Raw genomic sequence first — 14,718 nt, 5'->3', positions numbered from 1 at the left:
AATATTCCTGGATTGTTGGATTTTCTGAGATAATGGCTATGGAATGTCTTGGAAACCTGAAAGTACTGTGTAATTATTGAGGGTTGCTAATTATTTTTTAAATCTTAAATCAGGCCAACTAGTTTTTCCTATAAACACATTCCATGAATTTGGTGTTCCTCCCCCATGTGACTCACGCTGAAACCCTAAATGGGTCACTGGTCAGTCCTGTGTTTCTTACAGCATCCCCTTAGTTCATTGTTCTTGTTGTTTTTTTTTTTTTAAGATAGAAACTTAACAAAAGAAATTAACTAACCAACTTGGCTGCACTGGATCTTAGTCGAGGCCGATGGGGACTTTTCAAGGCGGCAGATGGACTCTAGTTGGGTGCGAGGGTTTAGTTGCCCCACAGCGTCTGGGATCTTAGTTCCCCAACCAGGGACCGAACCTGTGTTCTCTGCATTGCAAAGTGGATTCTTAACCACCTGCCTACTAGGGATCCCAGTTCAGTATTCTTTGTCATTTTCCCCCCTAACTAATCTTTTTTAATAACTGGCAGAATTTTTTTTTTTTAAATTAGTCTACCCTTTGGATCAAAAAAATAATTTGGAGCACCCTAAAAATTTCTTTTTGAAAAATGTCCCCCAGTTATTTCTAATTCTATATTTTCTTTTGTCCCTTAATTGCCTTGCCCAGCAGAATCGTTCTCAAGCCTCTACATGGCAGCAGTGTTTCTCTGCCTTCCAGGCCACAACATGGACTATTAAGTAGTACATTTCTCAGTTTGCTGAATGCCCGCTGCAGATGGATCACCCTAGAAGTCCTGCCTTTCTATAGAGTAATTTTCTAAGTGACACAGAAGTGGTCATTTCCACTGTGAAATGTGTCTTTATTTTCCATCACACTCAATTGTTCTGTTATTTTGTGCAAGATGTACCCACATTTAATGCTCATATATATATTTATTTGTTATTTGTGGGGTATAACTTAAAAGAGTATATATTTTAACATATCAGAATTCCAACTTCAAAGTCAATGTGGTCCCTTGAGACATTATAAACTTTGCATCTAAAATTTTGTATTTCTCATTTTCCGAGGGATTTCTTAAAAGCCCCTTTCAGTTCTTTATGTATTGAAATAATCCAAGAAACTAGTAGAGGAGAATTTTTAAAAATCAGTCAAAATAAGACAGTGAAACTGGTCTACATAACTTATCAGCTGTTACTATCCATATTTTTCTTTATGTATATGGCTTTTATTTTATTTCAACCAGAATCCTGATCTTGTGATCATAGAATGTTGTTCTTTGCCATTTGATTAATATTATGCTATCATAAACTATTCTTTACTGTAGGAATAGTACAGAATTTAAATTGCTTTCCAGGAAAGAAGGGAGAACTGAGGAACAAATGTGGAGGGGAGAAACAGATCCAATCACCAGGTTCCCTTCCTGATCCAAAAAGTTACATTTTATTTACTCTTACTCATGAAACAGTGTGATCATTTTCAGTACAGTCATAGTTCTTTTCATGCAAAGATATTTGACATAAATAATTATTTAAGGATGAAGGTGACACCAGTACGTAAAGTGCTTGCAAAATATGAATTGACCTTGCTTAAATTTCAGAAATAAAAGTTAGTACACATAAACACACTTTCTCTCAGCATCGAGACATTCTAGTCTATAATCGACTTGCTTGCTAAGAATGGTGGTGGTGGTTTAATCCCTTAAGTGAAGTGAAGTTGTTCAGTCGTGTCTGACTCTTTGCAACCTGATGGACTGTAGCCCACCAGGCTTCTCCGTCCATGGGATTTTCCAGGCAAGAGTACTGGAGTGGGTTGCCATTTCCTTCTCCAGGGGATCTTCCCGACCCAGGGATCGAACCCGGGTCTCCTGCTTTGCAGGCAGACACTTTACCCTCTGAGCCACCAGGGAAGCTGGTTTAATTCCTTAGTCATGTCCAACTCTATGCGACCTTATGGACTATATAGCCCACTAGGCTTCTCTGTCCATGGGATTTCCCAGGCAAGAATACTGGAATGGGGTTGCCATTTCCTCCTCGAGGGGATCGTCCTGACCCAGGGATAAAGATATTGTTTAAAGATTTTTATCAAGATATTCTTCTCTAGAAATAGATTTAGTGTGTTAGTCTGTTTTTCATCTGTTTTCTCTCTACTGCCACCTAGTGGATTAAATGCAAGTTTGCCTGTCAATTAAAATCAAGGGAAGGAAATGAATAACATGAAACTTATCCATGATGATGAGTTATTGTTACTTTTTTTTAGTAGAGTGTAGGCTGCAAAAAATACAAGAGTGAAAAAAGTCCAGGCATTCATGTGATATCAGTAATAATATGCTTATCAGCTTATCCATAAATAAGGTATTTTATTTAGAACGTTAGAAGCTAGGTAAATTATTGATACTGTGTCCTGCATATTGTATTTATAAATTATGTTGAGAAGCTTAATTCTGTATTACAATGGTCAATAATTTTTTTTAATGTAAAGCTTCAAAGCCCCCCTGATATGAAGTGTACTTACTTAACTGATAGGTAAATGAAAGTGCAGAGATAAGATAGTCAATTTTTATCAAAGTTGGGAAGAAAGGCAGATATGTGTGTTATTCTGGGAATTTCTTTTTCCAAATAATGAAACCAATAAAAGCAAATGGAGTTTAAATCTCCTCATTCTTTGTAGGGGTGACCTTTTCAACCCTCACTAAAGAACAAACCCAAATGAGCAAAAAAACCAAAACCTGTTGTTGCTTGCTGGCTGTTTTGCTGAAAGTTTTCACTTTTGCCTCATGTCCAGAGGATTTGTTAACAAAATAAGCCATTCGTTATATACATATAAGCAATACAAATATTTCTTAGAGAACTATCTAGTCTACTTTGAATATTCTAACATAAAAGAAAAAAGAAATAGAAACAGCAGAGGAGAGCAATAGTACATACATCACCAAATTGGATTTGCCAACATCCGTACTTAACAGCACTGGGAAGTCTCATGTGACAGCAGTCTGGAGTTCCAATTAGGAAAAGGTCCCAGGCAGCGTGTCCGCTTTGTGGGTGAGACTTCAAAGGTTTCATTTCTCCCATTTATAATCCCAGGATGCAAACTGAAAGATCCTCATCAGTTCAGTTCCTTTCAGTCGCTCAGTCGTGTCCGACTCTTTGAGACACCATGGACTGCAGCACCCCAGGCTTCTCTGTCCATCGCCAGTTCCCAGAGCTTGCTCAAGAATGTCTATCGAGTCAGTGATGCCATCCAGCCATCTCATCCTCTGTCATCCCTTCCTCCTGCCTCCAGTCTTTCCCAGCATCAGGGTCTTTTCCAGTGAGTCAGTTCTTCACATCAGGTGGCCAAAGTATTGGAGCTTCAGCTTCAGCATTGGTTCTTCCAGTGAATATTCAGGATTGATTTCCTTTAGGATTGACTGATTGGATCTCCTTGCAACTGTCAAGAATTTTCTCCAACACCACAGTTCAAAAGCATCAATTCTTCAGTGCTCAGCTTTCTTTATGGTCCAGCTCTCACATTCATACATGACTACTGGGAAAAACCATAGCTTTGACTAGACGGACCTTTGTCGGCAAAGTAATGTCTCTACTTTTTAATATGCTATCTAGGTTGGTCATAACTTTCCTTCCAAGGAGCAAGCGTCTTTTAATTTCATGGCTGCAGTCACCATCTGCAGTGATTTTGGAGCCCAAGAAAATAAAGTCTGTCACTGTTTCCATTGTTTCTCCATCTATTTGCCATGAAGTGATGGGACCGGATGCCATGATCTTAGTTTTCTAAATGCTGAGTTGTAAGCCAGCTTTTTCACTCTTCTCTTTCATCAAGAGACTCGTTAGTTCTTCCCGTTCTGCCATAAGAGTGGTGTCATCTGCATATCTGAGGTTATTGATATATCTTCATCAATCTGCCAGCAAATCTGCAGCAATGGTATTATGTTAAGTTTTTACAATGCTGTTTCCTTTTTTGGAGAAGGAAATGGAAACCCACTCTAGTAGGTTTGCCTGGAGAATCCCATGGACAAAGAAACCTGGTGGGCTACAGAGGCTGGAAGGACTGAGCAACTAACACTTGCTTTGTTACGCAAATCTTGGAATGTTACTAAGTCCTAGGCGTGGCAGGCCAGACATCCTCTAGGGACTTGACAAATTCCAAGATCTGCTCCCTATGTATCTATCTATCCTGTTTCTCTTCTGACACTCACAGCAGGTGTGGCTGACACCCACAGCAGTAGTCCGGGCTGTATCCATGTAGGTCAGAAGCAAGGTCGGAGGCCTGCTCTGCTTTGTCTCTGAAGCCTAAACAAGACTACTTAATTTCCCTAACGCTGATTCATTTCTTTATCATTTTTTTCTTTTAAATTTGAACTTTTTATTTTGCATTGGAGGATAGCCTATTCACAATGTTGTAACAGTTTCAGGTGGACAGCAAAGGGACTCAGCCAGACATATACATGTGTCCATTGTCCCCCAAACTCTGCTCCCATCCAGGCTGCCACATAACATTGAGCAGAGTTCCCTGTGCTATACTTTAGATCCTTATTGAATACAGTTGCATGTTCTTGTCAATCCTAAACATGCAAACTATCCTTTCACCCGATCCTTTCCCCATGGTAACCATAAGTTCATTATTTAAGTCTGTGAACTGACTCATTTCTTTAACTTGGTATCTGTCACTCTTTATCCGTTTCCTTTGGGGCCAGCCAAGCCCTGTGTGACTCTCAGGTTCACATGCTGTGTGAATGGACTCAGCTTCCCATTTCTTAAGCCTCTCTGGTGGCATCAGAGTGCACATATACAAACACACTGTATCATGCTCACACATCTTTTCCCTACCTGATTCTTCATCTGGGCATAAGTAGTGGGGAGGCCCCTTGAGCTAACAGGTAGCAGAAAAGGAGATTTAATTGAAATTCAGAAAAAAAAATATATCCCCAGGTCCACTTTTAGCCAGTTTCATTAAATATTACAAAAGTCACGAATTAGCTGAATTTGAGTCTCCTGTCATTATTTTCACACCAGATTGCTACCCCATCCAGGCAGACTAGGCTTCTTTTTTGAGGACTTGGTGTATGTATTTTATTGCCCAAGATTTAATATAATAGTCTTAATTTGTTTTCTTACCTGCGTGGCCTTAAACTGTACAGGATAGCCCAGCAACCTTTAATGCCTTTAGATATGTAGCCCTCAAAACTTTTTAGCCTCTCAATTTTCCTCTTTAAAAAACAACGGAGAGTAATTACTTTTGTGCTGAAGAAATTTATGATTGCATTGTTGGCTTGTGCTTTTCTCAGTGTTTCTGGGGAAGGCCGTTTTCTCTCTTTGTCATTCCTAATATGAATTGCTGAGTCCTTCATCCTCTGTCTTTTGGTGGGCAGGGGCCCCGGTGGCGGGGATTTGTCTTGTCTGATGTCTTTGCTTCTAGTGAAGCTACACTTTTGGTGTCTGTTATCTGTCACAGTCGGATGCGATAATGGCACTTTCTCCAGCCCGAGTCTGCTGGCACCAGAGTGTTTGGATGAAGTAGAAAGGCAAGTTAGAGAAGCAAATATTAGGTTTCACCCCCAAAGACTGAAATCATGTCTAGGTTCTTTCCTTTTTCAGTTCCCAATCAGTGCAATCCTGAAAGGTGTTACATGGCTAGTTGTCAAAAATATATGGCTAGTTGACAATGTACTGGTCTTCCCAGGTGGCTCAGTGGTAAAGAATCCGCTGCCAATGCAGGTGCCCCAGGAGACGTGGGTTCGATCCCTGGGTCAGGAAGGTCCCCTGGAGGAGGAAATGGCAACCCTCTCCAGTATTCTTGCCTGGGATAAGCCCATGTACAGAGGAGCCTGGTGGGCTACCATCCATGAGGTCGCAAAGAGTCAGACAGGACTGAGCAACTGAGCACACACAAAAAACCTATTAATAAAACAATAGACAAATTTGCCTTTCCTTTAAAATCATAACTCTGAAAGCAAAGCAAAATGGAACCCAGTCTTGGTGTTTTCTTCTTAGACGACCATCAGGCTTTGTGTAACTCAGCTTCAGAAGTAACAGCTGTCATTTGTGGCTTCTGGGAGATGTTACAGATGTGTTCTAGACTTTGAGACTGGCATCTGCATTTTAGATTAACAGTTGTGTGTACTTGTACTATATTCCAGCCTTCTCTGGGAGTCAAGAAGCCGACTAAAGCCCTGCTCTTTGTAATCTTGAGCCCAGTGGGACCTTATTTTTCCACTGGAAGCTTTAATCCTGTGTCCCTGTGGGCCAACCCGAAGTATGTAAGAGCCTGGAAAGGTGGGACCGGAGACTGCAAGATGGGAGGGTAAGTTGGTCTGTGTTTCTGTCTAAAGGATAGAGTCCCTTGTGACCATTTAGTTATGGCCATTTCACTTCAATACATACATACATATATATATATATATATATATTAGTATTCACACTGGAATGGTCATTTTTATTTTGTGTTTAGCCTTCAGTGGTTTGAATGTGCTAGATGTTTGAAGGATAACCTCTGTGACCCTTTGTAAGGGAGAAACATTGACTGTTAAACATAAGCAAGAACTAAAGTAACTAGACCAGGAATGAAATCAGCGCTTTGGATGAGCTGCCCGGGATGCTGGTCTCTGGCCGCGGGCTGACAGTTGGCATTCGAGAGCATCTGGTGTCGGGGCCCAAGCTCTCAGTCGGCTCCAAGGAGCCCTGTCTGGGGAAGGTGCCTGCTTCACTGAAGTGCTGTCTTCATTCCCGCAGATTGCAACCGTATCTGCTGCCAACTGGCTGTGGGACAGCCCTGCTTTGGCTCGGTCAGGCCAGTCTCATAGGCCATATGTAGCTGGCTGGAAATAAAAGAGCATTTGAAAGTGTTAGACAATTTCAGGGGTGGACTTGGCCATGAATCGGGAATGCCCCGACGGGTGAACAAGAATAGCCGGGTTACCCAGCGTGGCTCTTCCTTTGGAAGAGCACCAGCTGGCCCTCAAGGTGACTCAGTGCAGTCTTCTGGGCCCTGGGAGAGAGGAAGGATGTGGCGCCGACATGCCAGAGAGACCCTGACAGCTGGCTTTGAACCTTCCATTGACTTTTTCTATTTCTCACTTTTCTATCCCCAAAAAGGCATGGTGGTAAAATGCTATGTCCTGTCATCCCTCTTGGCATTCACTCACTAACTGCATTCCCTCATCGGGTCACAAAAATCCTGATGGTGGTGGCTTAGTCGCTAGATTGTATCCGACTCTTGCAACCCCATGGACTGTAGCATGCCAGGCTGTTCTGTCCATGGAATTTTCCAGGCAAGAATACTGGAATAGGTTGCCGTTTCCTTCTCCAGGGGATCTTCCCAACCCAGGGATCAAACCCAGGTATCCTGCATTGCAGGCAGATTCTTTACTGACTGAGCTATGAGGGAAGCCCAGAAAAAAAAAAAATATTCTGATGGAGTTCATTAAATAAACTAAGTCACTTTATTCCATGTTAGATCTCCTTCCTAAGTCCTAGGCTAGCCAGATCAAAAACTTTTTTGTTTGTTCTCAATGGCTTTTTTACTTTTTCAGACTTATTCACAGAGCATATCTGTATTACTCTATTAAAACTTCTCTCAGTGCACATTGCAGTAAAGCAGCAGTCTTGATGAAGAGAGAATGTAAAATTTTTTCTACTTTAAATCATACTCTCTAGCTCCCCCTACCTGCCTAGGGAAAAGATAACATGGGGACACAAATTGCAGGGAATCCTTTAGTTTGGTGTCTGGGCAGATGGTTATTTGTTACAAAGAGGATATTGAGGCAGTCTCATAGAATATATGATCATTAAAGAGCAATTAAAAATCACTACTTTCTGTACAACACAAAGACTGAAGTCCGGTGTTACTATGAACAACTAGTATTTCAATATTGTCTCATCAGTTATAACAAGTGTACCCCACTAATGTGAGATGTTAATAAGAAGGGAAATGGAAATTGAGGAATAAGAGTTATAGAAGCTCTGTTTTTTGCTCAGGTTTTCTGTAATCTGAAACTTCTCTAAGAAATAAAGCCAACTATAAAATAAATTACTAGTTTGACTCATTAGGCTCACGTGGACCAGAATCAGTGGACATTGACATGAAATTTCTTAGAGAAGAGAGTTTTGGGCCCCATACATAAAAGCAAAATTGGCAAGAGGGCAGGCATGAAGCAGAGAGTGGATTCGTCACAAACCCGCCTGTTGTTTCCAAGAGTTTCAAAGCTCTCTGCTCCTGTACTCCCAGCCTGGAGGAGCACAGGGAAACAAATGATTTTGCATCTACCGTCATTCAGTGTAGTTAACAAAGACATTTGGCGGCAACCTTAGATTTATGTATTATTGTTCTTTTCTAGACCTAACTTATTCAATGCTGTGCTGTGCTTAGTTGCTCAGTCGTGTCCAACTCTTTGCGACCCCACGGACTGCAGCCCTCCAGGCTCCTCTGTCCATGGGGATTCTCCAGGCAAGAATGCTGGAGTGGGTTGCCATGCCCTCCTCCAACTTATTCAATAGTTATCTTCTAATCTTTTTTTTTAGTACCTCTGTAGTCAATTGGTAGTTATTAAATATCTATTGACTTTCACAAGCTCAAGAATTTTCTGCTTTCTGTCTAAGTGAGTCTGAGGAAGAGAGAGAATATATGTATTTTTAAAATTCTAAGATTAAATTTTTTAATCTTAGAACTTTTAAACTTAGATTAATTTAAATTGTAAGCCTTAGTTTCCTCATTGATAAAATGAGAGTAATAATGCCCACTTTACCTGTGAGGATGAAGGAGGATAATGTGAAGTGCCTAGGATCCTGGCTGGCACTTAGGGAGCTCTCAACAAGTATGGAGTTAGAACCTAGCGGTTTCCAGCGTGGACTTGGGAATAAGAGATACCCATGAATCGTGCACGTATCTGCATGATCTTATGCAATTAAGTCCTGTCTCCCTACAAATCCTCAAAAGTATAATAACATCTAGGGTTGTGTTAAGACAATTTGTTGAAATAATGGGGTTCAGAACCTGTACCCTGCCTGGTAGGTGGTACTCTCTCAGCAGACAATAGTTTATATTATGAGGCTCTCTTTCTTTCTGGTTTTATCTCCAGGACTCTCTCCTAGGAGCAATCAGTTAGATTGTACACAATAGGATTTACTCTTTTGGAGGGATGTATTTAATATTCCTAGTCTCCCAGATTCTACATTAAAATTTTATGTAGACAGTTTTCCCACTTTTTCATTTTCCTCTTTCTTCCAAGGACATGTGTTTTCCTTCTTAATATTGGCAGCATGTGGAAGGAAGCCCAAGTATATTACCAAAGTATCAATAACCCAGTGGACATTAATAATACAGTTTACACCTGAGAGAGAATTTTGATACACATTTGTATTCGGGGAAAAACACACCTATAAATGGACTTCCCTGGGCTCAGTGGTAAAGAATCCACTTGTCAGTGAGGGAGATGCAGGTTCAATCCCTGGGTCAGGATGATCCCCTGGAGGAGATTTCCACTCCAGTATTCTTGCCTGGGAAGTCCCATGGACAGAGGAGGCAGGCGGACTACAGTCCATGGGGTCACAAAAGAATCGCATACAACTTAACAACTAAATCAACTTAACAACTAAATAACAAGAAGTAGGGACGATGGCACCCCACTCCAGTACTCTTGCCTGGAAAATCCCATGGATGGAGGAGCCCGGTAGGCTGAAGTCCATGGGGTCGCTCAGAGTCAGACAGGACTGAGCGACTTCACTTTCACTTTTCACCTTCATGCATTAGAGAAGGAAATGGCAACCCACTCCAATATTCTTGCCTGAAGAATCCCAGGGACAGGGGAGCCTGGTGGGCTGCTGTCTGTGGGGTTGCACAGAGTTGGACACGACTGAAGTGACTTAGTAGTAGCAGCAGCAGCAGTAGACATTAAAGAGCTGCATCTGGGCCTATCGGCTCCAAACCCATGCTCTGTCTACCAAGCTCTCCCTGCAGGCTGGTCTATACTCCTTAAAAAGTATTTATAATTGAACCCAGTTACTGCGTATTTGCCATTAGTTCTGAATATAGGTGGTCTGATGTTTTATGGTCATTAAAAATGAAAGCCTCCTGAATATTAGAATTGCGTCATCCTCAGACTGACTAGTAATTGACATTTCATTGCCTGTATTTTGAAGTATACATGTTGAGGGTCTTTTAAAAGAATCTGAATACCTTGGTGTAAGTAAATCTCATCATTCGCCAGATTGTATGATGTCTATTTCCCATAGCTTTCTAGAATACTTCAGTTATTAGTCACTAGTCTTTGAGTTACAGGTCAGAAAACTAGCTCAATCCATCTTGAGTAGAGAAGGGATTGACTGGCTCATGTTAGTAGGATGGTAGCTGTGGACCAATAAGAGCTCGCCTCATTGTCACCAGATTGCTTTGCCCTTGCATATGTCCTTCTCATGCTACATCCACCCCAGTCTCTCTCTTCTCTCCTTTTCCCTCTCTTTCTATCCTTCCCCCCTCTCTTGTCAAGGCTTCTGGCAATGTGTTAGCCTAAGGCTCTCCTAATTCAGATGTCTTCTGCTTTGAAAGCTGGTGATCATGGATACAAGAGACCCAGCATCATAGCAGACAAGCTGCCACCATTCTCAAAGGGAGAAAATACATCTTTCAAAGGGTTTTGTACATTGAAATGAATGAGTGAGTAAACTCAAAGAAGAACTTATGAGCAACTTAGTTACTTGCCCACTCTTTTCTTCATTTGTGGTAGGGGCAGGATGCTATGATTGTCAACCCAAGCAGAATGACTTGGCTGCATAGGAAGGGCCTAAGAGAATATAGTGGGAAGAGAAGAGAAGCTGTGCAGATGAGAATGGCATGTAGCCACTGGAATATATGGCTTCTGTGTTTAAGTTACACTTTGGCTTAGGAAATACTAAAAATTTAATCTTGCCCAGATATAAAAGAGATCATTTAAAAGGCCTAGGTGGGTATTTTGTGGAAAGTAATAATAACATTAATTTTTTGGTAGTATGTTTGATTGTTTCTGTGTACTTCTTGGGGCTTCATAGTCCAAGGATGGGTCTAGGGTTTTTTCCTAGTCCTGACTGTCATAGAGGAGTGCTTTCAAACTTGTTTGCTGATGTCTTCTAAAAGCCAAGGAAAGTGAATTATACAGCCAGGAGCATAGAAAGGCAAACAAGCATCACATATATTTGAGGACTCTCATGTTTTATCTAAAGCATTGATTCATATTTTGTATTCTACTGAATACTTTTCCCATTTAATAAAGGATAGATTTAAAATATTACTTCCTTTTCTCCTAAAGTGAAAGTGAAGTCGCTCACTTGTGTCTGACCCTTTGTGATCCCATGGACTCTAGCCTACCAGGCTTCTCTGTCCATGGGGTTTTCCAGGCAAGAGTACTGGAGTGGATTGCCATTTCCTTCTCCAGGGGATCTTCCTGACCCAGGGATCAAACCCAGGTCTCCTGCATTGCAGGCAGATGCTTTACCCTCTGAGCCACCAGGGAAGCCCCAATCCTTTTCTCCTAAGGCAACATATAATTGGAGAACTCATTAATGAGGATGGTGAGAGCTAGGCATCATTATGAATGAAATTGCTGCTGCTGCTACTGCTGCTAAGTCGCTTCAGTCGTGTCCGACTCTGTGCGACCCCATAGACGGCAGCCTATCAGGCTCCCCCGTCCCTGGGATTCTCCAGACAAGAATGCCAAATAAAATTTTAAGGTATAAAAAGCATTAATATTTCTGTTTAATTTAGAGGTCATTTCTCCTTCCAAATGATAGACCATTTGTCAAAATATATGAGTCAATTCCAATATATCTAAATTTCTTGTCTCTTTAGTTTGAATTTATTCTCCACAAGCTGTGTGTATGTGTGTGTCTGTATGTGTTAAATGTCGATTGTATCTTACACTCTGACTCACAGAGGAAAGTGCTCCCCTACTGAGTTTACTTAAACTTCTAGGAGTCAGGTAACAAATGAATGAATGAATGAGTAAATAAATATTAGAAACTACATTGTCATTCCAGGAAGATACATCATGTTCATTTGAATAATCCAAGGTGAATAGTATTGATTGAGAAAAACAGGCTTTTGGAATATTTTTTGGTTAAAATAAGGATTTCTGGCCTCTTGTCTCACTTTTAGGGAATTTAGACATTGAGCAATAGGTATTTCTTGTTTATATTGAAAGGTTCCAGTTAGAGCATGGAGTTGGTGCTCTGCTAATTAATAGATATAACTTGATATAAGTTACTTCTCTAAGCCTCAGTTTCTCATCTGAATAATGGGACTAATGATCGTAGCTAACTCAATAGTGTTTTGTGGGGTTTAAATGAAATATTCTTGTTCAGTCACTAAGTCATGTCTGACTCTTTGTGACCCCCATAGACTGCAACACACTGGACTTCTGTGTCTTTCACTCTGTCTGAGAATTTGCTCAGATTCATGTCCATTGAGTCAGTGATGCTATCTAACCAGCTCATCCTTTGCTGCCCTCTTCTCCTTTTGCCTTCAATCTTTCCCAGCATCATGGTCTTTTCCAGTGAAAAGAACTAGAACCTTAGAACAAAGGGAAAAAGTAGCACACCTCCAAAATGAAGTAATTCATGTAAAATTGATTGGCATGTGAAAAAAATACTCAATAACTTTTAAGTGTTGTTGACTTGGCTCTTCACCTGTGTTCTCTTTTTTCAAGTTAGAATTGCACAGTTTTTCTTTGATCTCTCTCTCCCAAATGAATGTAGTCAGACCATGTAGATTCTCTAATGTGTTTCCTCTAATATTATGTAGTTAACTGGAGAGGATATATAATTAAGAACCTAGTACATTGACTACATCCACGCTTGAATTAAAGACTTGCTGGGAGGTAGGGGATGAAGTATATTCATAATCATGTGTTTCCTCTTTCTTAAAAGGAATTATGGCTCATCTCTTTTTGCCCAATGTGAAGCCGTGGAAAATGCATGTCAGCAGGTTCTGTGGCTCTATGGAGAAGATAATCAAATAACTGAAGTTGGAACTATGAATCTTTTTCTTTATTGGATAAATGAAGATGGAGGTAATCCACTCAGATTTCAACTCTCTGCTATTTTTCAATCATTTTCAGTAGGATTGGAGAGAAAAGAACTAAAACCTTAGAACAAGAGAACAAGTAGCACACTCCCAAGATCTTAAGGTTTTCTGTGCTTTTGCTGTCCAAGTGCACATGAGTTTAAGTTTACAGTGTTTACAAAGATTTTTGGCTTTGTTTTTTGGCTTTAGATGTACTTACTTTTGAGTTGTCAATTTAAGAAATTTAAATCTCCACTATTTGAAAATGTGCTGCTTTATCCTTTTTATTATCATTTTTCCGATCTGATTATTTCAGTGGTCATTTACCACGCATGCGTGCATGCTCAGTTGCTTCAGCCGTGTCTGACTCTTTGTGACCGCATGGATTGTAGCCTGCTAGGCTTCTCTGCCCGTGGCATTTCCCAGGCAAGAATACTGGAGTAGGTTACCATGTTCTCCTCCAGGGACTCTTCCCAACCCGGGGATTGAACCCACCCTTCCTCCATAGCAGGTGGATTCTTCACATCTGAGCCACTGGGGAAGCCTGTGGTCATTTACCGTATACTATGTATAAGACACTGTAGTGATAAACATAGTCTACTCTTTCTACTGATACGAAATTTAGTGCATGCTCTTGTTGTAATTCATTTAACAATCATTGCCCTTTCTACGTATTTTGATAATACATTAGAAGCCTTCCAGATTTACACTGGAGCTCTATTTGAATAAAGGACACCGTTTTTAGGGCAAATTGGTCTTAATTTGGGGATTGTATGTAGATTGTGGTTCATTTAAGACCATTAATATATATCTACGACAAAAATCAGTACTTCTTTATTACCTTTAATATCCTGAATGCTCACTTTCCTTCTTTGCAGTTCTTTTCTTTTAAATTAGTTGGCAGAAACCACAGACTAGAAATGTAAAATGATAAGTTTCCAAATATGACTTCTCTGTCTATGGGATTCTCCAGGCAAGAATACTGGAGTGGGTAGCCATTCCCTTCTCCAAGGGATCTTCCTAAGCCAGAGGTCGAACCTGAGTCTCCTGCATTGCAGACGGATTCTTTACAGTCTGAGCCACCAGGGAAAGCCCAAGTGTAAAATGATAAGTTTCCAAAGATTGAGTTGAGTTCAAACAATTTTTTGACCAACTTAATACTGCTGAAATCTTGGGATTGGTTTTAATTCAGATTTTAAATGAAATTTTAATTTTAAAGCAGACATAGTAGCCTCTTGCTCTTTTGTTATTTGGCTACAAATAGAGGGAAATTGTGATTCAGATGTGGCTGACTTCAGAGCTAATTTGAGCATTGCTTTCAGAGAATTACAAGATGAGCCTTATATTCCAGTCACAGCGAGAATAAACAGGTGTGGTGAGTACACCATGTTCTGGGGTTGATCCTTGGTAACCCTTGGCATATGAAAAGCCAGATATAGATTATGTTTGTCCTTCCATACCTGGCTGTTTGTAGCTGACACTCTTGAAAACACAATTTGTACTGGAATATTTGTGATTTCTAAATTGGAGTTATTTCATATGACATCTATCAAAAGCTGTGCCTGAAAGTTGACAGCCACTGTTGAACTCTGTGCATAGGAGATAATAAATTGATTCAGTTCATTCTTTCCATCTACCCACTCCCATCCCCATCGCCAAGAAAACCCACGCAACCCCAAACAAAAC

The 14,718-nt window shown here is 40.5% G+C and overlaps 1 protein-coding gene across 5 annotated transcripts in view; it reads left to right on the top strand.

Moving 5' to 3' along the window:
- The window catches only part of BCAT1 (branched chain amino acid transaminase 1), a 116,893-nt gene that overhangs the window by 77,997 nt on the left and 24,178 nt on the right, over positions 1-14,718 (top strand). For all 5 annotated transcript variants that reach the window (XM_006064288.4, XM_006064286.4, XM_006064287.4 and 2 more), the window contains 2 exons: positions 6,143-6,306; positions 12,897-13,039. In XM_006064288.4, the coding sequence (XP_006064350.2) occupies positions 6,143-6,306; positions 12,897-13,039 (307 nt within the window). The remainder of the gene's footprint in view (positions 1-6,142; positions 6,307-12,896; positions 13,040-14,718) is intronic.

Source organism: Bubalus bubalis, chromosome 4 (genome assembly GCF_019923935.1).
Source record: "Bubalus bubalis isolate 160015118507 breed Murrah chromosome 4, NDDB_SH_1, whole genome shotgun sequence".
Classification (NCBI taxonomy): Eukaryota; Metazoa; Chordata; class Mammalia; order Artiodactyla; family Bovidae; genus Bubalus; species Bubalus bubalis.
This window is presented reverse-complemented; position numbering and strand designations above follow the sequence as displayed.